The sequence below is a fragment of the Canis lupus genome, chromosome 12 (assembly GCF_011100685.1).
Source record: "Canis lupus familiaris isolate Mischka breed German Shepherd chromosome 12, alternate assembly UU_Cfam_GSD_1.0, whole genome shotgun sequence".
Taxonomy (NCBI): Eukaryota; Metazoa; Chordata; class Mammalia; order Carnivora; family Canidae; genus Canis; species Canis lupus.
Genome location: NC_049233.1, coordinates 1,677,425 through 1,704,277, shown reverse-complemented (window position 1 = coordinate 1,704,277; position 26,853 = coordinate 1,677,425). Strand labels below are relative to the sequence as shown.

Genomic DNA, 26,853 nt, shown 5'->3' with positions numbered 1-26,853 from the left:
GGTCCGGGACCACACAGGCCCCGCCTCCTCCGAGCCCTTTCTTTGCTTCACTTCCCCTTTCCGAGAACGTCCGGATTCCTATTGGACTTTGGAGCGTAGAGCTCCGAAGCTCTGGATTGGCTGGAACTCGACGGAAGATGGTGGTTCGGCAAAGTGCGCGCGCGCAGCAGGCGGCGGGAAGGGGCGGGCCAGGCCGAGAGTGCTCGGCTTTCTCTGGCCCCACCCCCTCGCCGCGCTCTTGTCGCCGTGGTGACTGCTCTACGATTGGCGGGCTTTGGGGTTCAAAGGCATCAGCGCCGCCTCATCCGGGCCCTCCGACTGCGGTCTCTCCGGGCTGATTGGCTAGTTTCTTGCAGCCCTGATTGGCCGAGATCGGAAAAGACGGCCGAGAGCTCGGCGAGGTAGCAAATGCTATGGTCGCAGGGCTCAAAATGGCTCCGGCCTCCTTCGGTGACGTAGAGGGCAGAACTGGGGCTCGCCCCTCCCTTTCAGTGAAGAAGGGAGCAGAACTGGCATCAGCTCGACGTGTGGGTGGTGCGAGCATCGACCTGCGGCGCTGGTGTTAACCCATCTCCCTCGGCTGCGGGACGCAGCCCGCTCCTCCTTAGGTGACTTGCAGAACAGATCTCAAGGCCCACACCTTTCTAACGTTGACACAGGATGACAGAGTTGACCCCGGCCCCGTTTTAAACCTGAAAAGCGAACTAGCTCCACCCCTTCGTGAGTAGGTGCCGAGGGGGCAAGGCCCGCCCTCCTGAGCGACCCGCGGCGGAATGGGGTTAGGCCCGCCCCTTCCGTCCTGTAGTGTGTCCCGCAGAAGTGGGGTCTTCCTCCTGGGTAGGACCCCCGGGACTTGGGCAGGCCCGAGCTTGGGCCTTCTCTACAGTCAGTGACCTCACTGTGGCCCAAGGAGCAGAACTAGGTAACAGTCCTCCCATACCAGTGTTCCTTACATCCTCGACCTCAGGGCGTGTAAATTCTAGCAGGGCGAATGTGTGTCTGGCAGCGGGGACAGACTCGGGCCGAGGGCAGGTCAGCACCCAGATAAAGGTCTCACGTGACCAGGGAGGCCAGGTGAGAGGAGGGCGGGGGAAGTGAAGGTACAGGATGCCGGGAAAGGCTTAGGAGAAAAGTTCTAGGGGAAGGGGTGTAGACCAAGGAGAGGAGCAACGCAATGGTCCTGGTTTAAGGGACAGTGGAAAGACGAGCGAGAGGAGGTCAGAGGCTGGACAGGGAACAGATACATGCCTACAAAATTCAGGAGGCATGCTCGTCCCAGAGTAATCTAGCGTTCTTTCTCTCTCTCTCTCTCTCTCTCTCTCTTTTTTTTTTTTTTTTTTTGTTTCTTTCTCATTTTTTTTTAAAGCAACCCTAATACCCAGTTTCTACTGGAAAAGATGCGCCCGCCCAGATTCTATGTTGGGGAGAGGCACTGTCTCAGCTTCAGTGATTGAGACTGACAGGAAGGAAATTGAAAAGCGAAAGTACTGAAGTTAAATAAAGACCGTGGAAGGACAGGGGCAGGGACAGGGCCCGAGAGTACCTCTTCTCTTTAAAGACCAGAGAGAGGGTTGAAGCAGGGAGCCGGACTGCGTGCGGGGAGGGCAAAAGTCAGAGAGCCAGCGAGAGCTGGAGGGGCCAGGGAGGTGGAGCCACGGGGAGGAGACGAGTACTTGGCATATAGTAGACACCTGCAGATATCCGGAGTTGGGAACAGGAAAGAGGTTTTTGGAGGAGTCGGGAGTTGGAGGGAATATACAGCAGATAAGGGAGTTAAGGAGAAAGGAAGAAACCGAGTGAAATTCCCAGGAAGAGGAGAGCTGATGAAGAAGGAATGGGCCAAGGAAGGAATACAGCACCAAGGGACACACGAGCCATGTGTGCTGAAAGGGAGTTGGAGGAAAAAAAGATGCAGCTGGAGCCTGAGAAGGCCGGAGACCGGCAAAGCCCAGCCGAGCTCTCGCGGGGCGGAGCCACCGAGGAAACTGGTCGATTCGGGGAGGCGATTGGCAAGACGGGCCGCCCATCACCGCCCCCTACTTCCTGGCCAGCCCCGGAAGCCCGCAGGCGTTGGGGAGGGGTAGGGGGATAGCGGCAGCAGCAGCCCCAGCCTCAGAGAGACAGCAGGGAGGGAGGGAGGGAGCTAGGGGGATAACCCCCCACCGTTCCTCCCGCAATGGGCCCAGCCTCCCACTCTCACCTCCCCTCCATCGGCCGGGGCTAGGACACCCCCAAATCCTGTCGCCCCCTTGGCACCGACACCCCGACCGAGGCAGAGACACAGCCACCCGCCACCACCGCTGCCGCAGCCTGGCTGGGGAGGGGGCCAGCTCCCCGGGCCCCCCACCCCACTGAGGTGGGGGCGGGAAAGGGATGGGAGGAGGCGGGAGGAGGGTGCCGAGAGGGGATGGGGGAGAGATTGGGTCTGGGAGGCGGACTGGGGAGAGGTTTGCTGGGGAAAGGAGAGGGGCCCTGAGGGAGGAAGGATGGAAGAGAGACGGAGGAGATCCGAAAACCCTGTGCATTTGGGATGGGGGTGTGGACAGAGTCCTGAAGAGGGAATTCCTGACACCTTCCCCAGTTCCTTTTCCTGCCCTTTGGCCCCACATGACTCTTGAGGGGTTGTAGCCGGGAGAAGGTGGTTTATTGCCCTCCTTCCCCTAGCAGAATTCGCTTCCTAGAAATGCCCTCAGACACCTCTGTTTCATCTGGGCACAGGACCTTCTTCAGTGGCCATCCACACTGGACTAGATCCTTACTGACACAGATGCTTTGTGGGGGGCCATGTTTTCTACATTGAGTCCGTGTGCCTTTGACATGTTTAGTGGCTTATGTGCGGCTAGCCTCTCCCTGTGCTCTCCGTGGACTGTGGACAAACGATGTTATTGTCCATCAGAATTGCCCATTCTCCTATCTTTATGTCCATGTCTCTTGTCCAGTCTTGACATTGTTCAAATGTGAGTTTTTATATATTGCATCCATTGTGTGGTTTTGTGTTTTTTGCACATTTTATGCTTTTGCATGTTTACTTTTGCATGTAAAGGTTATCCCTTATTTGTTTTGTTTCATGTATCATATATTATTATGTCCATGATCCTGTCATGTGTGGTAGTCTTCGTGTGGGGGATCCTGTGGTTTAGTGGACTAGTGCACACTTCTGTTGTGATTGGGTTGGCCTGTTGGCTGCATGTGTTTTCCCAGTCAGGATTCACACCATACCTATGCATGCTCCTTTACATATTTATCATGTTTACACTGATGTGGCCCTTCCACAGCATCTGTGCTTCTGGGTACACATACTATTTATTTCATAATTTTATTGGCAGTGTATTTTGTGAGTCATCTGCACATTAACCCATTTGGCACTCCATGCGCTTATAAGTCCTTGGACATTTCTGCTCCAGAGGAGGTCACTTAATGTTATACATTAGAGAAAAAGGTGACGGGGCCTCTGTTTCCCCAGAGAACCATCCCCATGTGCCTTACCTTGCTGACCTTCCTGGCCTGATCTCTCCAGTGGCTGTGGACAGCCTGTGTTCATGGAGGTCAGTGCATGCCACAGGGTCAGCTCTGCTGTGCACTTCCTCTGTTCCCCCACTCTTTTGCTGTGTTGGCATTTATTGATGACAGTAGCATCTCTCCCCTGTGGCATGTTAATCCCCATTCCGTATGTTTCTCTTTTGTGTGAGATGGGATGCGCCATCTTGATTGTTGGTGCTTCCCCTTCAACGTGACTGCGTATTGTATGTGTATATTCAGAGAAGGTTACTGTTAGGCTTGTTATGTTCATTGCTTTCTCAGTGACTTATCTTTTCACAGAGTGTAGCTATCGGATTCCTGATCATTTCTGTCATTAATTATGGCTGTGTGGGTGTGTATCCAGCCTTATAATCTGTTCAGCAAATGTTTATTGAGCACCCTCTCTGCCTCCTTCTGTCCCAGGTATTGGGCGTTACTACCCTCAAGCTGCTTACAGACTAGGGAAGGAAACAAAAGTGCCAGTGAGCAGTTATGTACGCTGTGGTGTCAAGATTAGTGGTTCTCAAACTTGTGTGCACACCAGACTCACTTGGAGGGCTTGTTAAAATACAGATTGTTGGGCCCAAGGCCCAGAATTTCTGATTCAAGAGATCGGGGGCGAGGTCCAAGAATACGCATCTCTACACTTTGAGAACCAGTGATCAAGATAAAAGTGTAATGAAAACTCAGGCCAGGAGGGGTTCAAGAAGGCTTCCAAAGCGTGACGCTCAGCTGTGTGAGGCAAGTGAAGAGGCGGAAGGGCATTCCAGCCAAGGGAGCAGCCTGTTTGCAGCACAGTAGCATGAAAGATCTTGGTATGCCTGAGGAACTGGAGTTGGAGCACAAAAGGCTTTTGTGGGGGCGGGGCCAAAGATGGAAGCAGAAGTCAACTTGTCTAAGGGGCCTGCAGACAAGACAGGGAAATGCTCGGATCTGTGTTACAGAAAGATCTCTGTGGCGGCTACATGGATGATGAATTGGAAGAGCAGAATTAGGAGCCCATTGCAAATAGTCCAAGGGAGAGATGCTGGTCCAGACTTAACAGGGGCAGTGGGCTAGAACAGCTCAAAGCCTACAGCTTCAGAGTTGGCAGAGTTTCCTGTTTTCTCTTGCCTATTACCCTTCACTGATTGGCAAGGGACTTTGAACACAGACTTTCTTGTCATTGGAAGGGAGTGCCAGTAGCCTTGCTGGGAGTGACAGGTATTTGCCTAAACACCATTTTGTGACTTCTGACCCTGCCCCCAATAGTGGGGCAGAGTGGAGGAAGGAGGAAGAACCTAGAGGCAGTTCTGTGTGCCCGTACCTCTTCCTCCTGAATTCTTTCCTCTCCCAGAGCAGGTGGTATGATGTCTCTTTTACTCTGCCTTTTTTTTTCCCCCTCGGTCAGGCCTTACATATTGTATCTGCCTGACCCAGTTGCCTCCAGTGCAGAAGGGGGAAAGGGAGCAGAAGGATTTGTTTGCCTGCCTGTGGAGGCAGGATTGATAGATGTAGCTGCTTCTGGTATGTCCATGGGTTTATCTGGGAACAGGAGAGGGGTGGAGGTAGCTACCTTGGTGGAGAGGGGGTTTTCTGGTTATGCATTTACTACATTCCTTTAGCTGTTACCAAGGTGTGATTTTAAGTTTGCCTTCTGGTGTGAGCAGGTCAGTCTCTGCATGACTGTATGTGTTTGTTTTTGCATTAGTGACAGACCCTTTATTCTTGCCAGTCTTCTTGAGAATGTCTGGGTGTTTTGGCCCTTCACTGTACCTGCTGTTGCGTATACCTGTGTGTATACATACAGGCAGCAGCGTGACCGTGGTTAGGAGTACAAGCCGCTTAGGTTTAAACTAGGAGGTGCCTCTTAGGGGAGCCATATCACCTCAGGTAAGTTATTTAACTTCTTTGGGCCTCTCTCCTATAAAATGTAAATTGTGTAGTTCATACTTAAGGGTTTGTTTGTTTTGTTTTGTTTTGTTTAAGATTGTATTTATTTATTCATGAGAGATAGAGAGAGGCAGAGACACATGCAGGGGAAAGAGCAGGCTCCCTGCGGGGAGCCCGATGTGGGACTCGATCCCAGGACCCCGGGATCACGCCCTGAGCCAAAGGCAGACACTCAACCACTGAGCCACCTAGGCGCCCCTTTAAGGGTTTAACATAGTCTATAGGCCAGCCCTAAGCCAACAGAAATATAATGCAAACCACATGTAAATTTTAATTTTCTGGTAGATATGTCAAAAAAGGTCAAAAGTAACAAGGTGAAATTAATTTTAATGATATGTTCTATTGAACCCAGTATTCTGAAAGGTTAAGATTTCAAAATGTAATCAATACAGAAGATTATTAAGGGAATATTTTACATTTTCATTCAGAGTCTTTGAAATCTAATGTGTATTTTTACACTTCCAGCACGTCTCCACTCAAACTAGGCCATGTTTCAGGTGCTCAGGAGCCATATATGGCTGGTGGCTACCGTATTAGACAGTCAGGTGTAGACCATCCTAAGACCTTACCAGCTATGAGTGTTAGCTGTTGCTATTATTATTGTCCCCTTATCATGTATTTGTGAGTTGTAGATGTCCATGTCTTGTGTCTCTTGTCTTTGTGAATATTTCTGGGAGAGGGGTAGGCAAGCAGTCCTGAACTCCTCTTCCTCCCACCCCTATCCCAGAGAGGCTTCCTGGGCAGGTCTAGATGGGAGCCCTGACCCCTTCCTGTATCTCTGGCCCTTGTCCTCATAGCTCCCCAAACCCTGCCTGCTGTGCCTTGCCCACTCCACTTCCCCTCCAGGAACCTGGCCCACTGTCCCTTGCCCTGTCCCCTGCAGGTGGCCAGAATGGAGTTGTGGCCAGGGGTATGGACTGTGCTGCTGCTGCTCCTCCTGCTGCTGCTGCTCCTGCTGCCTGCCCTGTGGTTCTGCAGCCCCAGTGCCAAATACTTCTTCAAGATGGCCTTCTACAATGGCTGGATCCTCTTCCTGGCTGTGCTCGCCATCCCTGTGTGTGCTGTGCGAGGACGCAACGTTGAGAACATGAAGTGAGGGCCAAAGGGTTTTGGGTGATGAGAAAACCTAAGAGTCCAAAGTGAGCAGTGGACGGGGAGGATGTGGGGTTTGTAGGGAAGGTGAAGAGAACCCAAGGACAAGGAAGGGGAGAGGACTGCAAAGACAGTGGAGTAGGGGGAACCAAGGCATTTTATTTAGATGGACGTCAGTGGGTCCTGCTGGAACCCCTTGCCATGACCCCACAGGATCTTGCGCCTGATGCTGCTCCACATCAAATACCTGTACGGGATCCGAGTGGAGGTGCGTGGGGCTCACCACTTCCCTCCTTCACAGCCCTACGTCGTGGTCTCCAACCACCAGAGCTCACTCGACCTGCTTGGTGAGATCCCTCATAGGGCACACCTCCCCCAGCCATGCCCTTCCTCCTTCCCCAGAATCTCCTCTGGGGGTCCTCACCTACCTCGCATCTAAACGTCGCCCCCTGGCTCCCCTATCCCTTCCCCCAGGACTTCTTACCCTCATATACAGGCTAATATATGTTTAATCACCTCTTCCACCACTCAGGTCTTCCCACCCCCCTCCTTCAGTCTGCCTCTTCCTTTATCTCCAGTCCTTCGTAGTGTGGGTGATGACCTGCTTCCCATAATACTTTGCCTCCACTATGGCCTTCACCCATCCTACCTTTGCCCTAGGGATGATGGAGGTACTGCCAGGCCGCTGTGTACCCATTGCCAAGCGTGAGCTGCTGTGGGCTGGCTCCGCTGGACTGGCCTGCTGGCTGGCAGGAGTTATCTTCATCGACCGGAAGCGCACTGGGGATGCCATCAGTGTCATGTCAGAAGTCGCCCAGACCCTGCTCACCCAGGACGTGAGTCACCCTGTGGAACAGGAGGGTCGGGGCATTGTGGAGTAGAGCACTTGTAAATAGACTGAGATGCAGGGCCAGCAGGCCTCAGAGGTCCCATTACAGCGTCACAACTATTACACACACACACACACACACACACACACACACACACCCGTATGTCTTGATTCTCTGTCTTCCCCAGGTGCGGGTCTGGGTTTTTCCTGAGGGCACAAGAAACCACAATGGCTCCATGCTGCCCTTCAAACGTGGCGCCTTCCACCTTGCAGTTCAGGCCCAGGTAATTACTACTTCCCCTTCTGCTCCTGAGCATCCCCTGTGCTGCCGGCTCCCACCATCTCTTTCTGTCAGAGGCTTGTCATGGGGCCTTGGAAGGGAACTGTGGGCTGTTTGCTTCTCCCCTTCCCCAGGTTCCCATTGTCCCCATAGTCATGTCCTCCTATCAAGACTTCTATTGCAAGAAGGAGCGCCGCTTCACTTCGGGTGAGGGCTCTGAGTAGACCTGGGGCTGGGGGTGGCCAGAAGGGCCATGAGGGAGAAAGGCTGGGGGGATGTCCCCATGAGAGGGAGGATTGGTCAGTGCCAGGACTGAGATGTCCAAAGGATCACCAGTGTGACCCCACACCAACTAATAAATACTTATTAAGCACCCAACATACCCTGCTATATGGGTAAAGCTCAGTCCCTGCAAGAGGGGCCATTACTGTCCAGTGGGAGGAGGAAGGCCTGTGTGTGCAAGGCTATGATAACACTTGGCAGTAAAAGTGAAATTGAGACAACGGGGGCAGAAAGGGTGCTGAGGTGTCTGGATGGGGGGGGGCGGGGGCGGCTTAGTGCAGGAGGGCCTCAGCTCAGGTAGCAGCTGGCAAACAGGGGCAGTTGTCCAGGGTAGGGAGAAGCGAACAGAAAGGTTGGGGAGGGAGTGGCAGGAGAGCTCGGAAATTGTGCCCCACCTGTGGGCAGAGGCCTAGGCAGACAGGCCATGATGGTGCTCACCACCCCCCTCAGGACGATGTCAGGTACGGGTGCTGCCCCCAGTGCCCACAGAAGGGCTGACACCAGATGACGTCCCAGCTCTGGCTGACAGAGTCCGACACTCCATGCTCACCGTTTTCCGGGAAATCTCCACTGATGGCCGGGGCAGTGGTGACTATCTGAAGAAGTCTGGAGGGGTGGGCGAGGCCCGGCTCTGAGCTCCCCTCCCAATGATCCCCTTCTTCCACCCATACCTCCCAGCCCAGTGGGCCCTAAAGCAGGGCCAAGCCCTCTTCCTTGTTTCTCTTCTCCCCACTGTTCTTCTCTTTGGAATCTTCAACTTCTGAAGTGAATGTGGATACAGCACCACTCCTTGCCCCTTCCCAGCTCCCTCCATGGACTCTCTTGCCTCAGTGCAGTCTACACTCTGACCCCCACCCACCTCCTGTGCCATCTTGTCTGTGGGACAGTTGCCTCCCCCTCATCTCCAGTGGCTCACCTACCCAAGGGAGTGAACACACCATCCTTTCCCCAGTGGACCCTCTTCCTTTGTGATCTTCTCTCCCTCTCCACCCCACATTGGCCAGTGGACTCGTCCATGCTATGGAACAATACCCTCCCACAAGTCCATGGATTCAGTGGACTTATCCATTTGTGAGGACTCCTCACATTGTGGCTGGAAGCGATGCCTGGAACATTCCTGGCTTATCCTGGGAACACTCTTCAGCACCCTCACCCTCCCTCCCATGGAGCCTCCCATCAGTGGAGGCTGGACTCTTCTTACTCAGAGGTCTCGTCCTGCCCATACCCAGGTGCCCAGGGGTGAGCATACTCCTAGATGCCAATTTGGTCTCCACATTTCTGCTTCCCCCTGTCCCTGTGGTACAGTTCTTCAGTGGTCCTGGCATCAATCCAGTCCCCTGCAGCCCTGCTGTACCATTGTAACTAGACACAAGGGAAGAGGCAGACATCAGGTGCTGTACTCACTTCTGCTCCCTAGGGAATTGGGGAAAGGAACTGAACCCTGGCTGGAGGGGGTGGGAGGGCTTTTAATTTATTTCTCTTTCTTTTGAGGCTTCCCCTCTCTGAGCCAGTTTTCATTTCCTCCCTGTGGCATTAACCACTCTGGCCTCCCACCCTAGACCTGTGCCCACAACTGGGGAGGTGGGCTGGGAGCAAAAGGAGAGGGCGAGACCCAGTTTTGTGTGGTTGGTTTTTATTAATTATCTGGATAACAGCAAGAAACAGAATAAAGATTGAGAGAGAGAGAGATCTGGGCACTTTCTGGCTGCATTTGTTAAGGCGTTGAAGTGGTTCTCGCCCAGGCAACCTGCCCCAGCCAGAAGACTCGGGTGGGCCCAAGGCACCCATCCTCCCCCCTGCCTTCAGCTCTTGGAAGTTTCCATCGCTCATTGCTTCTTGGTGCCAGATAACCTTATCTGCACTTCCCCAGCTGGCTGATCCCAGAGGATTAGCAGGGCCAGTTTCTGTATAAATTAGAGGGCCAGGGTTCTGGAGAGGTTCCTTATCGGCTGCCGATTGAGACCTGGGCCCAGGCTATTGTCCTCACAGGAGCCTGGTGAATGACAAGGAGGCAGGCAGACACATTGGCTGTGGACTTTTGGGGCTGCCAGGGTACTGCAGAGACTCTTACCCAACAATAAATAGATTAGGGACAGGGTACCAGAGAAAGGGATGAAGTGTAGCTATCTGGGGACAGTATGGGGAAGCTAAGTGTTGAGAAAGGGTTTGGGGGAAAGAAAAGTGAACTAGGGAAAGGTGTCTGGGAGAGCTGGGGGCAGCCATAGGGGGATGGGGGTTCAAGCAGAGAGGGACTGAGGACTCACAGGCACCTAGCCTCTCCTCCAGCAGCAGCACCTGGTCGCTGAGAGACTCAATCCTGTCGCTCCAGCCCCATAGCTCCGCCACCTGTTCTGGCTGTAACTCTTCAGGTGGCATGGGCAGCACAGCTCGGACCCAGGCCCCAGCCTGACGGGCCCACTACAAAGGAAGACACCTCAAGAGTATTGGAGGTGGGGCACACCCCACCCAGGGGGCTTGGCCCAGGCATCTACCCTTACCTGCTCCAGTCGCTCCAGGCGCCCCCGCAGCTCCCAAATCTCCCGCCTCAAGGCGTGCTCATCATGTTCTGCTTCCCGAACTGGGACAAAAGGGAGCAGCGTGACCCGCTGCCATTGAGCCCGGGCCCTCACTGACACCCCTACTGCCACCCACTCACCCGCCACGCTGAGGACGCTGGTGCCAGTTGGGGGCTCCAGGTTGCCCTCTGCACAGGTGCGCCCATCTGGGCCCAGCACCAGACCTTGGGGACAACCACAGGTGAAGCTGCCTGCCGTGTTGAGGCAATGGTGTGAGCAGAGGGTGACGCCAGTCCTACATTCATCCACGTCTAGTTAACAGAAAGAGGAGAGGGCTGAAGCGGGAGGGGGGGGGGGAGCTGGTGCCCCAAGGGGAGTGAGGTCCTGGCACCACTGGAGGAGGAAGGGAACTCACCCACGTGACAGTGCTTCCCACCCCAGCCTGGGGCGCACTGGCACTGCTCTGGCCTGACGCAGACACCTCGGTTCAGACAGGGCTTGGCGCAGATGGCTGTGGGTGCAGAAGGGCAGTTCAAAACAGGACCAACAGCCAGCCTCCCCAGCCCCGCAGCGCACCCCTGTCCCCAGGCCTGGGAAGACCCAGTCTCACCTTCATCACAGGTGAGCGCCCCTGGATGCCGCTTCTTCCAGCCTTGGCAGCACACAACATGGGTCTGCTGCACCTCCCTCTTCACCTCCCTCCATGCCACTCGATATGTGGTCCTAGAACATAGGCCTGGTTCTGAACAGTGGTTTATGGGCTTTGGTCTGGGTTCTTGAACTTCCTCTTGAAAGACTCCAGAGTCCAGGCTCCGATCTCTCACCTGTAGGTGCTGCAGATGCGCCTTCCATTGCACATGGTCAGGTAGGGCTTATACACTGGTTGGCTGTAGGACTCGTTGTAATGGAGGGGGACCACCAGCATATGCTTGGAGCAGACCCCCTGACTGCACCCATGCAGAGGAGGGGAGAGACACTAAGTGGGCCAGGCCCTGGGGGTGAGGAATCCCACTACCCTCAAGCTCAACCGAGGCCCCCCCCTCCCTGGAGGGGACAGCCTCACCCCCATTCTATACTCCATGGTTTTGCCATTCCCCCCACCCCCAGCAGGGTTTCCAAAGCCCTCACCCCTGGCCCTGCCCCCTGTGTTATCACCTCTCTTTGAGGGATCCACCCTTGGCCCCCTGGACTGACATCAGCAGCAGGAGGGATGAGAGTCCACCTAAGAGATTGTACAGCTCATCCCTGGACGCCATGATTCTCCTTGACTCCAAACTGCAGGCTGCTGGCAAGAAGAGGTTAACGGAGGTCCTTCCCCTCTCCTGTGACTGCTACAGCACCAGCCCCTCCAAGAGCAGTCTGATAGTGCGCTCTGAGGAAGTCAGCATGCTTATTTGTACACATTTACACTAGCCACCAGGATTGTCTACACCTGTGTGTATATGGAAGGTGACCCCTTCATCCAGCACACACGGTCCCTGTAGCATCCTGCAAGTGCACGCCCCCATACACTCCCTCCCCTCCCCTCTACACCACAGCTAACTCTTCCTCCACAACACTCCAATCTGTAACACACCCTCTTCTATCTTAACTCTTCTACAGGATTCAAAGCCTCGAATACTCATATCCTGCACCCCAAACCATGGACCTGGAAACTGCACCTATCCCTGCTGCCTCTCTCACCAGCACCCCTCACTCACACAACACTTCCCAACGCACATTCTAAGGCTCATCCTCCAGTGACATGTTCTCCCCACCTGTCTTTTCCTCCGGAGACTCCAGCAGACCAGCCTCAGCAGCAGCAGCTCAGACTGGTGGGTGGGTGGGGCAGGCTGGGAAGGAGAGAAGGGGCTGGGCCAGACAATCCTCCCATTCCCCGCCCCCTCCCACAAGCGTCCTCCATAGCTCCTGCTCTAACTGCTCAGTGGGATCCAAGTCCCACAACGCTCACAACCGCCCCAGCAAAGGGCCCCCAGAAGTAAATTTCCAACTCCGAGGCTCCTTCTTCCTACACTCCCCAAATCGGCAGAGGCCACTGGCTCTATGACACCACTGGTCCCCCTGGCCCTTGCCACACCCCTCAACCCAACACAGGCTGGGGGAGAAGTGGGGGCAGGGAGAGAGACAGAGCTGGCAGAGGAAAGCAGGGTCAGGTCATGGGAGAAGAGGCAAGATCAGCTGAAGAAAGAAAGGAAGAGGGGGGCGGGGAGGTGCCCAATGCCTTATGGGGAAATTGCCCCCCATTCCTTGATGACATTTGTTAGGGCCTGGGGTGGGGGCGAGTTGAGTCTGCCACCGCCCCCCAAGCCAGAGCAGACAGGGCCCTATTGTCTCCACCAAAATTCCTTCTTTCAAGGAAGAGGAGGCTCATTGTCCAGCCCCTCACCCAACTCTGGCCTACAAAGGTCATAAAGGGGTGCAACAAATGCCCACCCTGACCCTTAGCCCCCTCATCTAGCCTGGGGGTAGCAGGCACATTCCACCCATGAGGCTGAGGCACAAGCCACTGGAGCCCTGGGCTCAGTCCCCCAAGCTTAGGCTGGGACAGGAAGAGAATTGTCCTCTGCAGGAAAGAACCCACAGAGAATCAGGAACCCACACAGAATGGGCATTTAGAGAGCGGAAACACCAAGGGGGTCCCACCCCAGACCAGGCATCCGGGCACCCAGACCTCAGGCTCTCCATCTCCACCCTCCTTGGGGAGCCGGGTCCCCTTCACCTGGAAATGAGTCAAGCCACACTGAAGAAATGGAACTTTATTTCCATTAATACAGGGTTAACACCCATTCAATGGTAGCTAAAAGAGGGGCTGGGGCCTCAAAGAAACTAGGCTCCCAGGGGGTACCCCAACACTGAACATAGGGACTGGGGGATCCCCAAACCTGAGATGGGCCTCACGGGCCATAGATATTCCCCAACACTGACATTTCAAGAACGGAACCGTCCCCATAGGGGAGCCTCAGAACCCCACTCTCATGGGTAGTCCTTCCTGGGAGTTGGGAGGGCTGAGGAAAAGGGAATATGGGGAGAACAGAAGCTAAAAATGTCCTGAGTGGCTTAGAAGGAGACCTCCGTAGTGAGCAGGGACTGGGTTCTCCTCCTGTTCGGCCGGAGACGGAGCAGCAGCAGCAGCAGCAGGAGCAGCCACAAGTTAAAAACCTGGTTTCTCTCTTCCCAACCTCTGCTTTGGGACGGTGAGAGAGCACAGAGCAAACCCCAGACGTGATGTGGGGGAAACCAGGATTTGTCATTTAGGAGAAGAGGAAGGGGTCCTGGGAGCCCTGGTTGGTGCAGGCAGTGTGGGAGCAATGGGTGATCAGAGGCACACCAGAGCCTGACATCTGCTTTCCAAGGCCACCGCTTGGTCTCTGGGCTGGGGAGTTCCTGGGGGGTCCCTGAGGACATCCTCAGGAGAGCCAAGGTTCAATGCAGGTCTCATAAAGGGTCCGGTTGGAGTGCCAGGCCGTATGGGAGATCCCAGCCATCGGACACCTCACTATGGCTCCCCGAGCCAACAGCGTCTTCAACCCAAAAGAATCCCGCAGATAAACCTTCAAAGTGAGCAAAGGGTCAAAGAAAGACAGGGAGAAACAAAGTGAGCTCCTGCTGCTGTCCCTGTCCCCGTCCCCTCCCCACAGGGTGAACCTTTCAGTGTCAGTGGCAGGGAGGAAGGACAGGGCATGAAGAAGTGGGAAGAAATCCCAGGGGGCTCACCAGTTGCTCCTCCATCTCCAAGACGGTCTCATTTGCATCATAGAAACCAAAGAAGCTACAAAGAGATTGAGGGTGGGCAGGGGAGGAAGTTATCAAGAGAGCTGGAGAAAATCAAGGTAGGCCAGAGGACTTCGGGAATTCACAGCCTGTTGAAACAGGCAGCAAGGAAGACATTCAAATATTTAACTGGATATCATGTAGCTTATGGAAGTGATACACTGAGGCCACAGCATGACTTCTGCAGAGTCCCCTCGAAAATGTGTCACCCGAACCTACTCATGAGGAAACCACTGACAAACCCAAACTGAGGGACATTCTACAAAATGGCTAGACCATACGCTCCAAAAACATAAATGTCAGAGAGGAACACTGAGGAAGTATTCCAGGAAAAAAAGAGACATAACAAGTAAATGCAACACATGATCCCAGGATGGATTTTGCATTGGATTTTTTTCCCCAGGAGGACAACTGGAAAATATTTGAGTAAGGTCTATACAGTGACCCTATCCATGTAGGATAATGTCAATTTCTTGGTTTTGGTAATTGTACTGGATATGTAAAGAATATACAGGAAACAGACACTGACATACTGAAGTTTTAGGGATAAAGAGACATGTCTACAACCTCCTCTCAACTGGTTCACAAACACACCTATGCCCCATATATATATTTACAGAGAATGGATGAGGACATTAACATGGTGAAATGTTAACATTTAGAAAACCTAGGGGAAGAGCACACAAGGTTGTCTTATAATACCTTGGTAACTTTTTAAATATGAACTTACTTCAAAATAAAAAGGCCTTAAGATTTTAAAAAGTAATACTGATAACTGGCATGGGCAGTGAGTGGGCCCCAGCCACAAACAACAAACACTAATCGTGTTTAGTCCAATAGGCTACAGAGCAAAGAGAGGCCACTACTCTAGTTTTAGAGCATCAGCAAAGGGCTTCCTAGTGAGGACTCTCCACTAGGCAAGGCTGTTCTCCAGGCAAATGGAAGAGCAGGAGCAAAGGTGCAGAGGTGAGGCACAGCTGCAAGTATGGGGGAGCTGGTTGGTGGCCTGGAGGCTGTGTTGAGGGGCTATATCTCATCATGTATAGGGGCACACAGACCTGGATGTGAGCTCCAGCTCTGCCACACACTCCCAAATGTGTGTGGCTGAGCGTAGTACTTATCCTCTTTGTCCTATACGAGAATACTTCCCTTGCAGAGAGGTAGTGAAACCCAGTGGTTAAGTTAGATAGCCTGACTTCACCAGTTACTGACTCTGAATAGAGACACCTTATTTCAGCTATTTGCACCTAAATTTTCTTATATGTCAAGTAAGAATTAAATAAGGTTTATTTGAGGGATGCCTGGGTGGCTCAGCCGTTAAGCATCTGCCTTTGGCCCAGGTTGTGATCCTGGAGTCCCAGGATCGAGTCCCACATGGGGCTCCCTGCAGGCAGCCTGCTTCTCCCTCTGCCTATGTCTCTGCCTCTCCCTCTGTGTCTTTCATGAATAAATAAAATCTTTTTTAAAAATTGGTAAATTTTTTATCATGTATATTTTAGAAAAAAAAGGAATCAAGGGCCTGACTTTACCCCACAAAGGCTCCACATCACTGGCTCCCTGCTACCTCCTTCATCTCCTCTCCCACCTTCTCCCCTGCTCCCTGAGCTCTAAACACACTGGCCTCTTCATTTCTCATGCCTGCCCTATGACCTTTGTTCGTGCTACTCTTTCCCTGAGTCGTTTTCCCCTCAGATTGTTGCACAGCTCCTTCCTTCACTTCCTTAAGTTTCTACTCAAATGGCATTTCGTCTAGGACTTATCTGGCCATGATCTGACACAGGCCTCAGTCATCCTCCAACCCCCCTTCCCCTACCTTATCTTATCTCCACCCGAGATATATATTTACATTTATTTATTTATTTATTTTTTATATTTACATTTATTATCTGTCTCCCACACGAGATCATAAGCTACATAATAGCAGGGACTTCTCTTTCATTTACCACTGCATCCCAGTGGCCTAGCACAGTGCCTGGGAATACATACAGTGCTCAATAAATATCTGCTGAGCAACTAAAGTAGCTTAGGTGACATTTCAGACCACTCATGAGATCTGCAACATAGGCCAACACATAGCACGATGGAGCCATGGATTTTCCTGAGGAACAGGATGGAGGGGACGGGGCTGGAGGATATTATAGAAGTCCAGGTATGTAAAAGAGGTGGTAGGAGGGGATCCCTGGGTGGCACAGCAGTTTGGCGCCTGCCTTTGGCCCAGGGCATGATCCTGGAGACCCGGGATCGAATCCCACGTCAGGCTCCCGGTGCATGGAGCCTGCTTCTCCCTCTGCCTGTGTCTCTGCCTCTCTCTCTCTCTCTCTCTCTCTCTCTCTCTCTCTGTGTTACTATCATAAATAAATAAAAATTTTTAATAAAAAAAAAAGACGTGGTAGGAAACATAAAATGGCATGGAACTATACACACATATCCTACTTAGTAGGACAACTTCCTGGTTTTGATGTCGTGCTGTAGTTACATAGGATGCAATCATGGGGGGGAACCGGGAGAAGGAGACATACCCAGGACCTCTCTAAACTATCTTTGCCACTTCCTGTGAATCTGTAATTATCTGTAAGTTAAGAGTTTTTACAAAGCAGCGGTTTAGGGATGGAGAGGAAGTAGAGTCTGTAGGGCTTAATGACTGGCTGGATACAAGGAGTTGGGGGATGACTCCCACGTTCTGGTCACAGGATACATAGAGGGTAGGGCATGAACTGAACAGTGGGAGATACAGGCCAATTTCAGGAATGAGATAAAAACTGCTGGGGGTGGGGGGTGTCCTTAGTCAATCTTCCGGCCACACAGTTCCTTATTACCTGGACTGCCAGGGGGTAATGACACCATCATCAGGGCCCCCAATCAGCACCAGGCGGCCCACACGAAGAAAGTTCTTCCTCCATGCTGAAAATTGGGAAGAAGAGAAAAGAAAAGAAGAGTCAGTCACAGGGGTCAGGCCAGGTTGGAGAGAGAGAGAAACATAGCGGGTCAGAGAAGCAAAAACAGGACCGGATAGGAGCCTGGGTCTCACCAGTGGCATTGGGATGATCTCTCTCCCCATTGATCAGGGCCAGGAAACTGCTGGCATTGAGGTACAAGTCATCATGGTGGGGGTCTAGATATAAACAGCAGTTAGAACTATACAGTCAGAGAAGCAAGGAAAAGAAGCAAGACCAGAGGCCAGAGGACCAATCAGGGGCCTACGGTAATAGACAAAGTGAATACTAATATAATAGTAACAGTAATAATAATTGTAAACACGAGAGCAAACACTTTTATCCAGCCACCTTCTATGCCAGGTACTGTTCAAAGTACATTACATTTGTTAATTTATTTAATCTTCACAACCCCCTAGAGGGTAGTACTATATCATTATTTTACAGATAAAGAAAACAGTCACAGAAAGGTTAAGTAACTTGTCCGGAGAAACCCAATAGGGTCAGGCTTCAAACACAAGTAGTCTGGACCCAGCATCCGTTGTCTTAAAAACTATACTAGGTGTTTGCAAACTATGAACCATGGGGCAAATCCAGCCCACTGCTTGTCTGTATAAATAAAGTTTTATTAGAACACAGATACACGCATTTACCTATGGTGTATGGCTGCTTTCACACTACTGTGGCAGAATTATATTTGTGACAGAGACTACATGGCCTGCAAAACCAAATATTTACTATCTGGTGCTTTAAAGAAAAACTTTGCTGACCCCTGCCCCACACCATACTCTGAAGCAATAAGGTAATAGACAGAAAATATTTTGAACAGTGCCTATTCAGATGGTAAGTCATCCTTACCACTGCTGCTGCTGGTTATGGTACAGAGGGAAGCCGCAGGCCCTACGCCCAGGTGTCCTCTCCATGCACATCCCAGTGTGGCATCCCCTACTCACCATGCCAGTAGTTGCAGATGGAGAATTCCTGGCCCCAGGGACTATAGCAGATCCGGTAGAGGTTAGACCTCATGGAGGTAGGGAAGAGCCACTTCAGATAGTCCGTATCTGACAAGAGAACAGCAGTGTCAAGTGGCCCCCAAACCTTTGTGTCCCCAAAACTCAGAGCCCCCTATGGGGCTCACCATCCCCGCTCACCTCCATACTGTCCCATTTGTGGAGAAGAGAGAGAGATGAAAGAATCCACATTGTGCTCATCCATGACGGAGAGCAGCGCCCGGCACACCAGGCCCCCTGGAGGCAGACCAGCACATTAGGCAGGGACTTAGGGACAGGCACTCCTTGTCACCACCACCACCACCACCACAATGCTTGTGAGGACACTGAGGCCCAGAGAAAGCAAAAACCTGTGGCAAAAGGTTATATGTCGCCAAAGTGCCAGAGCCAGAACTGGATTCTGGATCTTCTGACTCTCCTTGTAGGGTGCTTTTTACAGCCCCATTATCCCATATGGGCAAGAGCCATGAGTAATGGCAAAAGGGGGCAACAGTGCAGGGAGTCTCCCTCCCACTCAGGATACAGAGCTAAGATCCAGGTACTGAGGGAAGTCAGAAAAGTAGGGCTCAGGTAGTAGGACTCTGGCTGGGACAATATTGTTCAGAAAAGGGGACACTAGCAGGTGTCCCTCAGATAAGGATCAAGCCTCAGATAGGGCTTAGAACTTGGGAGGGGGAGGGCACCTACCCTGCGAGTAGCAGATGAGATGCACCCCTTGAGGGGCCTTTGCCATGATGGGGGCCACAGCCTCTCCAAACCCTTGCACCTGTTCCCACAAGGGTCGCAAGCTCTCTCTCCCATCGAAGAGATCAAGCACTGTCACCACAGTCCCGGGATGTGTCTGTGGGAAAGGGGCAATGCTGCAACAGGGGGTGCACTACAAAGCCCGCCCACCTCATCGCCCCCTGGCCAGCGTCCGCACTCCTACTGCGCCCTGCTAGAACGGGGGATCTCATCCTTTGCCTCTCCCAACGCCAGCACCAGCTCCTCCAGGAACGGAGCAAGCCCAGCAGGGCAGCTTTCCGTTCCCCATTCTCCTTCCCCAGTCACCACAGACGCCTCCAATGCCCCACAACCGGGCGTCCCCGGCCAGACCTCGTTGATGTATTCCAGCAGGTGGCGGAAGCTGTACGAGCTGTCAAACAGCCCGTGCACCACGATGACCGGTTTGTAGGCAGCGCGATGGGGCGCGGGGGCTGCGGGCGGCAGCGGCGGCGGCAGGAACGGCAGCAGGAGCAGGATCCCCACCGGGGGGAGCCGCAGGCCCCGGCGCCCCAGCATGCTCCCGCCTGAGAAGGGGCGATGGGGGCCTGTGAGAGAGAGGACGACACGCTCCCCTCCGAGCAGACGCCCGGCCACCGAGAGGCCCCTCCCCGCCCGCGCTCACACTAGGTCCAGCTCACCAGGCAGCCTACTAGGATCGCACTCGGGGGTTGTAGGAAACACACCCCCCACACGCAGACTCAGCGACGCGCACCCGGAGCCCCGCCCCCAGCCCGGCCGGGACTGTCCCCAGGCCCATCCCGGCGCTGCACGACCCCGGGTGTTGTAAGGCAGACCCCGAGCGGCAGCGCAGGCTCCTGGAGGACGCAAGCTCCCACCTGGCCTGGGTCCGCGGACTCCGCTGCGCCTGTTTACTTCCCCCTAGACCGGAGCCCGCGGGGGGAGGGGGTCCGGAGCGCGCGCAGGGCAGTGACCCAGGGGAGAGGGGAGGCTGCCAGGGGTCGCGCTCCGCCGTCACGTCCGGGGCTTTCCCTGACAACCGTGCCCGCGTCCCCTGTAACGCAGGCCGGGACCGGAGGGGCCGTGGAACATTCCACTGCGTCCCGAGGGCGGGGGAGCAGACAGGCAGAGCAATCCATTTAGAGTCGTGGGGAGAGGAAGAAGCGGCGGGCCCAGCCTGCGAGCCGAGAGGAGGCGAGCGCGGGCCCCGCTGCACCGGCGCCCTGAGGGGCTGAGTTCTGGCCTGTTTCGTCCCACTTCCCAACTCTGGCTCCGCCGCGGAACACGAAGTTCTCCCCCCTCCACCGGGGGCGGGGTGAGGGGGCAGGGCGCTGGGGACGAGACCGGAGAAAGACCGTCTCCGCAGTCGGTCCCACGCCGGCGCCGGGAGGACCGGGAGGACCGGGAGGGCCGGGAGGACCGGGAGGACCGGGAGGACCCCGCCCCGCCCCGCCCCGCCCCGCCCCGCGCCTGCCCGCCGGCCCCGGGTCAGCGTCTTACAACTCTTCGTTATCAAGTGCGTGTACTGCCCTCGTCTCCAGGGCCGCGAAGAGTCCTCGAGGCCCCCGGAGCTAGAAGTGCAGCCTGACCCAGTTTCTCCTGGCCTCCTCTCCTCCGCTCCCGGGACACGACCCACCTCCAAGGGGCGGAGGGCCCCTGGGGCAGCGCTGACTCACGCCCGCGTGGTTCCCGCCAGTCTTTCAACTTGAGGGACCCCCGCAACCTGCCCTGAGCCGGGAACTCATGTGGGCGCCCCCCTCGGCCAGACCCCCGAGCTCCAGGCGCCCTGCACCCCTGGCGAGACACCAGACACCGGCGGGCTTTTACTTAGCGTTTGAAGGCGTCTCCCTAGAGGAAAGGATTTCGAAGCTTGTCGGAATGAATCCCTCCCTCTCTTCACAAGGTCTTGGCCGGTCTAAAGTCTCTCAATAAACCCGATTTGTGCTCTGAGGTGTGTCATGTGAGGGTGGGGTGGCGGTAGGGGGTCTGGAACCACGCCGACGCCTCGGAAACCAGAATGGCCAGTTTGGGGCCTGACCTAAATGTCTGGGCCCTGGGACCCGGCCAGGCGGGGCCTCTGCACAGCTCTGTAGGCTCCGCTAGGACGCAGCCCGGCACGGCCACTGCCTCGGGCGGGGGTTGGGGAGGACTAATCTGAAGGCGGAGGTAGCAGAGGGTTAAAGAATCCCTGACTGTGTTTTTGCATAAAGTCCAACTCCTCTATCCTCTAAGTCTCAGTAGACTGCCCACTGCACCTTCCATCCCCGCATACGTGCTCCCAAGATACAATGAACAAATGAAAAGACCGCAATTACAGCTGTGTTCCGACACCCGCCCCCCTCCTCACACACACACACACATCCTGCCAACTCAGGAGGTGGCGGCTGGCCTTGGCAGGGGTGGTGGGTGGGTGCTGGGATTTTAAGAAATAGATCTGAACATGGATGCACTGGGGAACTCTAAGAGGCCTAATTACCAAAGGGGGAAAGGGAAATCACCTATTCCCAAAACGAAGTTGCCAGAAATGAGCTGATCCATCCCCTCCTTCCAAAGTGCTCAGCTCCTGCACCCCGGAGGAAGAACATATCTCCCAGGAAGAACGTATCTCCGTATCCCCCAAGCCTTCTCTCCAATCTTCTCCCACGCCCTCTCCCCCCCCAGTCACAAGCCAGACTCCCGCTAAATTACTATAGGTCCAAGCCCCCCAGTTTACCTGCAGCTCACCGCAGGCCATAACCCTGGGGGCTCTTCAAGCCATCGCAGCTCTCAACTCTGCAGTTCTCTGTCATATACAGTTATCCTTCCTAAAGCGGGAGAAACAGAAGCTAAAGACTGGGGAGAAGATCCTGAGAACTTGCAGGGACTGTGAGGGAAGTTGGGGGGGGGGGTCCTGACTAGGGTGAACCAGATCCTGTGGGGACTGGGGTACAGAATCCACTGGGCACCTGCTCCCTTCCTCCCACAATGTCATCACTACAGCCAGTCTTAGAGGGGAAGACTCTAGAGAGTTCTCCCTCCCGCCTTCCTTCCCTTAGTCCCAACCGCCTCGCCAGGTCTTGCTTGCCTCCCTGTTTCCATGACAACTCCAAGGGAGCCCAAACTGGGAGCTTGGATGCCAGGGTGAGAGGAGGAGAGACCGAGTGACGGTACCTCGGAAACTCCCCCCCCCTCCTCGGTCCCTTTAAGCTACCCCCCCTCCCTGCTCTCCCTCCGCCCCCCGCCGCTGTCTTCATCTCTCCATCTCTGTGCTGCCGGCTGCGCAATCCGCACACCGAGACTCCGACGCCAGCTAGGGACCCCGACTCCCACTACAGGGACCCTGTCCCAGCGAGACTGCAGGCATGTCATCGGAAAAGTCAGGTAAAAAAATAAAAAAATAAAAAAATAAAAACCTGCCCTTTCCACCATCTCCAGACTCTCCCCCCACCCTTGGCCCCAACCCCCTCCCTGGAGGCGGGTTGATTGTTTCATTCCCCTTCTGTCCAGCTCTCAGCACCCCCCATCCTCCTTCTCTTTTTAATCTATCCCTCTGTTCTCTTCTTTTCCTCCTTCCAATCGCAGCTTCGTCCCCTTACCAACAACATGGAAAGGGGACAGGTTGAAAGGGTGAGGGAAGTAGAGTGGCCTAGCATCAGCCAAGTACAGCAAGGATAGCATCATTGGGAGTGACAGATGGACAGATGACACCGGCTCTCATGGAGACATTCAGTGGAGAAATACAATGATATGATCAGATGGAGGTTGGCAGGGAGTAAAATTCAGAACAGCCTTCTTTATCTGCCCTAGAAGAGGTACTGGGATTCCCAGAGAGGCTAGGGTGCCCCTTCCCAGGGCAAGGAGGCAGAAGGGAATATGTCATCCTACATGTGTTTATGCAACTGTTGGTTTGAATACATGTTAACACAGTGTTGCATGTCTACACACGTGCACATACAGGACCAGCTCAGATGGGCAAGCCCAAGGCAGCCATGGCTTGGGTGTGCAGGTGAAAGCTATGGCCATGTTGCTGAAGAGGTAGAAGAATGGAGGAGAGTTGCGACCTCAAAACTAGATTGAAAGAAGGGAGGGGGGACAGATGGCCTAGATTCAACCCCTTTCCTGCCCTGAGACCAAGAGATGGCTTCTCACCCATCTCCTCTGTCTCTCACATTATCTTCTTCCATCCCTGGCCCTCTGTGTCTCCCCCTACCCCCTTCCTCACCTCTTCTCTCTCCCCATGCCCCCTCCTCTGCTTACCACCCCCAGGCCTTTCGGACTCAGTCCCTCACACCTCTCCGCCACCCTATAATGCCCCCCAGCCCCCCGCCGAACCCCCCGCCCCACCCCCACAGGCAGCCCCTTCCTCTCACCATCACCACCACCACCACTACCACCAGTCCGGGACGGCCACCCTCCCGCGCCTAGGGGCAGGCGGCCTGGCTTCCGCCGCGGCCACTGCTCAGCGCGGCCCCTCATCTTCAGCCACTCTGCCGCGACCACCACACCACGCCCCGCCCGGCCCGGCCGCCGGGGCGCCCCCACCCGGCTGCGCCACCTTGCCCCGCATGCCACCCGACCCTTACCTGCAGGAGACTCGCTTCGAGGGCCCGCTGCCCCCGCCGCCGCCAGCCGCCGCCGCTCCGCCCCCGCCGGCGCCCTCTCATACTGCCCAGGCTCCCGGCTTCGTGGTGCCCACGCACACGGGTGCGGTAGGCACGCTGCCACTGGGGGGCTACGTAGCCCCCGGCTACCCCCTACAGCTGCAGCCTTGCACTGCCTACGTGCCGGTCTACCCGGTGGGCACGGTGAGTACTGGGCTGACGAGGGCCTGGGAGGAAGGAGTGGGGACGCACTGGGGGCTGGTGGGATAGAGAAACTGGGCTAGGGAACCAGGCAGGTCCCTAGGACTAGGCCTACAGAGAGGAGGGACTAAGGAAAGCCTTGGGAGTGTGTGTGTGTGTGTGTGTGTGTGTGTGTGTGTGTGTCTAGCAGTTGGGGTCAGAGATCAGGGTCTGGGAAGGGGAATGGAGCACGGAAGTCCAGAGGAGGCTTGATAGAAGGAAAGAACAGCCTGGAGAGAGGGGGAAGGAGAAATGAAACCTGGGGACCAAGGAGGATAAGGGAGAAGAAACCTAGAACTGACTCAATAGGGAAGGCCAAGCAGATATTTGGAGAGAAGAAGTGAGGCCAGGGCAGCACTGGTGCGGTCATACCTTATGGGGAGGGAGTGTGGCGACCCCTAAGAATAAAGGGTAAGGGCAGCAATGAAGAAAGGAGAGGGACCTAGGTGGAATTTATGGGTGTCCTGGAAGGGTAGTGGATGACAAGTTTCTTTGAGAAGCAACATGCAAGAATCTGCTTTAAAAACTACTCTGCCAGACGCAGAATGTTGGTGGGCTCAGGGAGGACCCGAATGACGTTCTCTGTCCTCTCCCGCAACCTTCCTTCCACAGCCCTACGCAGGCGGGACCCCGGGGGGCACAGGAGTGACCTCCACACTCCCCCCGCCGCCCCAGGGCCCAGGGCTGGCCCTGCTGGAGCCAAGGCGCCCGCCGCACGACTACATGCCCATCGCGGTGCTGACCACCATCTGCTGCTTCTGGCCCACGGGCATCATCGCCATCTTCAAGGCCGTGCAGGTGGAAGGGGAGTAGACGGCGGCGTCTGGGAAGGGTGGCCTCCCTCGGTTTTTCTTTTTCTTTCTTTTTTTTTTTTTCTTTTTCTTTTGGTTTTTCTTATTCTAAGGGGTGCTGGCTGTCCTGGGGAGCATCACCCACGGAGCAGCCACTCCAATCCTCTTTTTCCGCCCCTCCCCCGCAGGTGCGCACGGCCTTGGCCCGCGGAGACATGGTGTCTGCCGAGATCGCATCACGCGAGGCCCGGAACTTCTCCTTTATCTCCCTGGCGGTGGGCATCGCAGCCATGGTGCTCTGTACCATCCTCACCGTAGTCATCATCATTGCCGCGCAGCACCACGAGAACTACTGGGATCCGTGAGGACCCCCCCGGCCCGGCCCCACCCCTTGCCCCTCAACCTCTCCAGCGCGTTCTGCAGCCACGCCGCGGATCCAGCAGGCGCCCCGCACACCTGTCCCGGGGGCCGCCCGATGTCGACACGTCCTAAACTCTGCCTCCACGGAACTTCTCGCCTGGCAGGCACGCTCCGAATCCAGTTCCTCAGGAACCCCAAAAAAACCCAGCCCCAGAAATACCACTTCCCGACATCCCCGCCAGATGGCGGGCCCTCAGCCACTCCAGTCCCCCGCAGCCACTTCACGCAGCGCCCCCCGCCGAGCTCCGTCCGCCTCCGCTCCGCGGCGAGAGCGAGGTCCCCAAAGCTCCGCCTCCTCCGTAGGCTCCGCCCCGGCCCCTACACGACCCCGCCTCCAGGTCGGCAGGCTCCGCCCTTTTCTGGTCCCCGCGGGCGCCAGGCTGACACCCCTGCCTTTCTGCCGGCGCTGGGCCCGAGCCCCGGGGTAGCCACGCCCCCCCACGCGCTCATTTCTTCCTAGTACAGTTTTGTCTCCTCCACCCCCTTCCTATTTTCTTGCTAATCCCAGAACCTCTACTTTTGGTATTTTTAGAATGAGATTTGGGAGGTTCCCAGTTTAGGACCTTTCACCCTAGGATGATGAAAGTCCTCGTTCTCTGTAAATATTTCCTTTCCACCTATCCCAACCGGTGGGCAGCCAGCCTGGCAGAAAGTGACCCCGGGTACCGACCTCCCCACGTCGGGAGGAGCCGGCCCGCTCCCCGCTCCCCTCGGCAGTCCCCACCTTGTTCTGATTTCTGTGTGAATGTGTGTATGAATTTCTGAAAGAACATTAAAGAAACCAAGTGGATTTATCACCCTCAATTCCGAAGACTGCAGCCTTGCAAAGACCCTCTTTTGTTAACCCCTTTTCTTTCCCCTTACCTTCCCTTCCTAGGGAAAGAAAGATAAAAGAAAACAGAAAAAAAGAAAAAGAAAACTGACAGAGACAAAAGTGGGAGGAGACAGATCCCCCAAGACACCGGAAAGACAGATACAACTATGGGGGTTGGGAGGGCTCCTTAGGAATCCCAGCAGGAATCTGGTCTGAGGTCCATTCTTGGTGGGGATTTATTTTCCCAGCACACATTTTCCCCTTCTACCAGACTGGGTTTAGGGCTTTGAGAAGAGAGGATTTACAAGTAGACCCCAGAACTCCAGGAAATCAGGAGAAAGGGACTGATTATTCTGAAAAAGTTGGTCAGAGACAGTATGACAGGGAAAAGATGCCAACTGCCTACAGCTATTCCTGCCTTCTGGCCAGAGGGCTGAAAACAACTTGGATTACTGCCCTGCGTGGTATGTTGTACCTGTATAACAAAGGCAAGGGGAGCGGGAGGCCATCTCAGTCCATTCAGGTTCCTATAACAAAAATACTATTTACTGGGTTGCTTATAAGCAACAGAAATTTATTTCTCACAGTTCTGGAGGCTGGAAGTCCAAAAGCAGGCTGCCAGCACAGTTGAGCCTGGGCCCTCTTCTGAGTTACACACTTCTCATTGTATCCTGACTTGTTGGAAAGGGTTAAGAGAGATCTATAGGGTCTCTTATAAGAGCACTAATCCCATTCATGAGAACTCCACCCTCTTGACCTAAGCACCTCCCAAACCCACCTCCTAATACCATCAAATTGTGTATTACAATTTCAACATATGAATTTTGGAGGGAGCACAAACATTCAGATCACAGCAGACCCCCAGGGAGATCACTAGGCTCTCGAAGTCTAGCTGGGGCCAGTTGCCTTCTCCTACCCTGACGTCAACCAGGAGGCCTCTGGTGGGGGCGGGGTGTATAAGCAGTAGACTTCAGCTGTACATCTGTAGGACAAAGTTCTATGCATCCGTACAACTTGCAGACACCATGCAGGATGCTGGCGAGACATCTGCCAAAACAATGGATGTGAATACTGACCTCATGGGGTTTATGATCTAGGAGAAAAGCCATGCACCAAGACAG

General features: G+C 54.7%; 4 protein-coding genes and 1 long non-coding RNA gene across 20 annotated transcripts; 3 read left to right on the top strand and 2 right to left on the bottom strand.

Annotated features, from left to right (window-relative positions):
• The first annotated feature begins 373 nt into the window (after positions 1-373).
• AGPAT1 (1-acylglycerol-3-phosphate O-acyltransferase 1) lies at positions 374-9,623 on the top strand. 6 transcript variants are annotated; one of them, XM_038553630.1, is made up of 7 exons: positions 374-608; positions 6,335-6,543; positions 6,757-6,890; positions 7,204-7,379; positions 7,561-7,656; positions 7,787-7,859; positions 8,385-9,623. In XM_038553630.1, the coding sequence occupies exons 2-7, from the start codon at positions 6,344-6,346 to the stop codon at positions 8,567-8,569; spliced, it is 864 nt and encodes a 287-aa protein (XP_038409558.1). In that variant the 5' UTR covers positions 374-608; positions 6,335-6,343; the 3' UTR covers positions 8,570-9,623. The 6 variants fall into 6 exon arrangements, with proteins under 6 accessions (XP_038409558.1, XP_038409559.1, XP_038409562.1 ...); XM_038553631.1 differs by lacking the exon at positions 374-608 and adding an exon at positions 767-922; XM_038553634.1 differs by lacking the exon at positions 374-608 and adding an exon at positions 1,104-1,217.
• Positions 9,551-13,055, bottom strand: EGFL8 (EGF like domain multiple 8). Of its 6 annotated transcripts, none has more exons than XM_038553620.1 (9): positions 12,170-13,055; positions 11,606-11,735; positions 11,275-11,397; positions 11,061-11,173; positions 10,866-10,961; positions 10,591-10,761; positions 10,433-10,512; positions 10,199-10,352; positions 9,551-9,927 (listed from the first exon to the last, which is right to left on the bottom strand). In XM_038553620.1, exons 2-9 carry the CDS (start codon positions 11,704-11,706, stop codon positions 9,848-9,850), a joined length of 918 nt encoding a protein of 305 aa, XP_038409548.1. In that variant the 5' UTR covers positions 11,707-11,735; positions 12,170-13,055; the 3' UTR covers positions 9,551-9,847. The 6 variants fall into 6 exon arrangements, with proteins under 6 accessions (XP_038409548.1, XP_038409549.1, XP_038409547.1 ...); XM_038553621.1 differs by having other exon boundaries at positions 11,606-11,732; XM_038553619.1 differs by having other exon boundaries at positions 11,606-11,822; positions 12,208-13,055.
• On the top strand, positions 10,162-14,592 carry LOC119874142. Its single transcript, XR_005367545.1, has 2 exons — positions 10,162-11,071; positions 12,053-14,592. It is a non-coding gene; the product is annotated as an uncharacterized LOC119874142 (long non-coding RNA).
• On the bottom strand, positions 13,192-22,001 carry PPT2 (palmitoyl-protein thioesterase 2). 6 transcript variants are annotated; one of them, XM_038553624.1, is made up of 10 exons: positions 20,388-20,972; positions 19,766-20,218; positions 19,260-19,453; positions 18,852-19,005; positions 18,306-18,401; positions 18,108-18,215; positions 17,250-17,333; positions 17,038-17,122; positions 14,165-14,219; positions 13,192-14,001 (listed from the first exon to the last, which is right to left on the bottom strand). In XM_038553624.1, exons 3-10 carry the CDS (start codon positions 19,443-19,445, stop codon positions 13,858-13,860), a joined length of 912 nt encoding a protein of 303 aa, XP_038409552.1. In that variant the 5' UTR covers positions 19,446-19,453; positions 19,766-20,218; positions 20,388-20,972; the 3' UTR covers positions 13,192-13,857. The 6 variants fall into 6 exon arrangements, with proteins under 6 accessions (XP_038409552.1, XP_038409555.1, XP_038409554.1 ...); XM_038553627.1 differs by lacking the exons at positions 19,766-20,218; positions 20,388-20,972 and adding an exon at positions 21,601-22,001; XM_038553626.1 differs by lacking the exon at positions 19,766-20,218 and having other exon boundaries at positions 20,715-20,972.
• A 78-nt stretch (positions 22,002-22,079) lies between these two features.
• PRRT1 (proline rich transmembrane protein 1) lies at positions 22,080-25,731 on the top strand. The gene is made up of 4 exons (XM_038553616.1): positions 22,080-22,247; positions 23,133-23,671; positions 24,320-24,505; positions 24,687-25,731. The coding sequence occupies exons 1-4, from the start codon at positions 22,229-22,231 to the stop codon at positions 24,861-24,863; spliced, it is 921 nt and encodes a 306-aa protein (XP_038409544.1). The 5' UTR covers positions 22,080-22,228; the 3' UTR covers positions 24,864-25,731.
• The last annotated feature ends 1,122 nt before the right edge of the window (positions 25,732-26,853 follow it).

Excerpts from the sequence above, each read along its gene's own strand:
- AGPAT1 (XM_038553630.1), top strand. The coding sequence starts at position 6,344 with ATGGAGTTGTGGCCAGGGGTATGGACTGTGCTGCTGCTGCTCCTCCTG. Across the intron at positions 6,891-7,203 it reads GAGCTCACTCGACCTGCTTG|GGATGATGGAGGTACTGCCA; the intron begins GTGAGATCCCTC and ends CCTTTGCCCTAG. Across the intron at positions 7,380-7,560 it reads AGACCCTGCTCACCCAGGAC|GTGCGGGTCTGGGTTTTTCC; the intron begins GTGAGTCACCCT and ends TGTCTTCCCCAG.
- EGFL8 (XM_038553620.1), bottom strand. The coding sequence starts at position 11,706 with ATGGCGTCCAGGGATGAGCTGTACAATCTCTTAGGTGGACTCTCATCC. Across the intron at positions 11,398-11,605 it reads GGTGGATCCCTCAAAGAGAG|TCAGGGGGTCTGCTCCAAGC; the intron begins GTGATAACACAG and ends GCATGGGTGCAG. Across the intron at positions 11,174-11,274 it reads CGCATCTGCAGCACCTACAG|GACCACATATCGAGTGGCAT; the intron begins GTGAGAGATCGG and ends CCTATGTTCTAG.
- PPT2 (XM_038553627.1), bottom strand. The coding sequence starts at position 19,445 with ATGCTGGGGCGCCGGGGCCTGCGGCTCCCCCCGGTGGGGATCCTGCTC. Across the intron at positions 17,334-18,107 it reads CATCTGCAACTACTGGCATG|ACCCCCACCATGATGACTTG; the intron begins GTGAGTAGGGGA and ends GTTTATATCTAG. Across the intron at positions 17,123-17,249 it reads AGATCATCCCAATGCCACTG|CATGGAGGAAGAACTTTCTT; the intron begins GTGAGACCCAGG and ends CCCAATTTTCAG.
- PRRT1 (XM_038553616.1), top strand. Across the intron at positions 23,672-24,319 it reads CGGTCTACCCGGTGGGCACG|CCCTACGCAGGCGGGACCCC; the intron begins GTGAGTACTGGG and ends TTCCTTCCACAG. Across the intron at positions 24,506-24,686 it reads CCATCTTCAAGGCCGTGCAG|GTGCGCACGGCCTTGGCCCG; the intron begins GTGGAAGGGGAG and ends CCTCCCCCGCAG.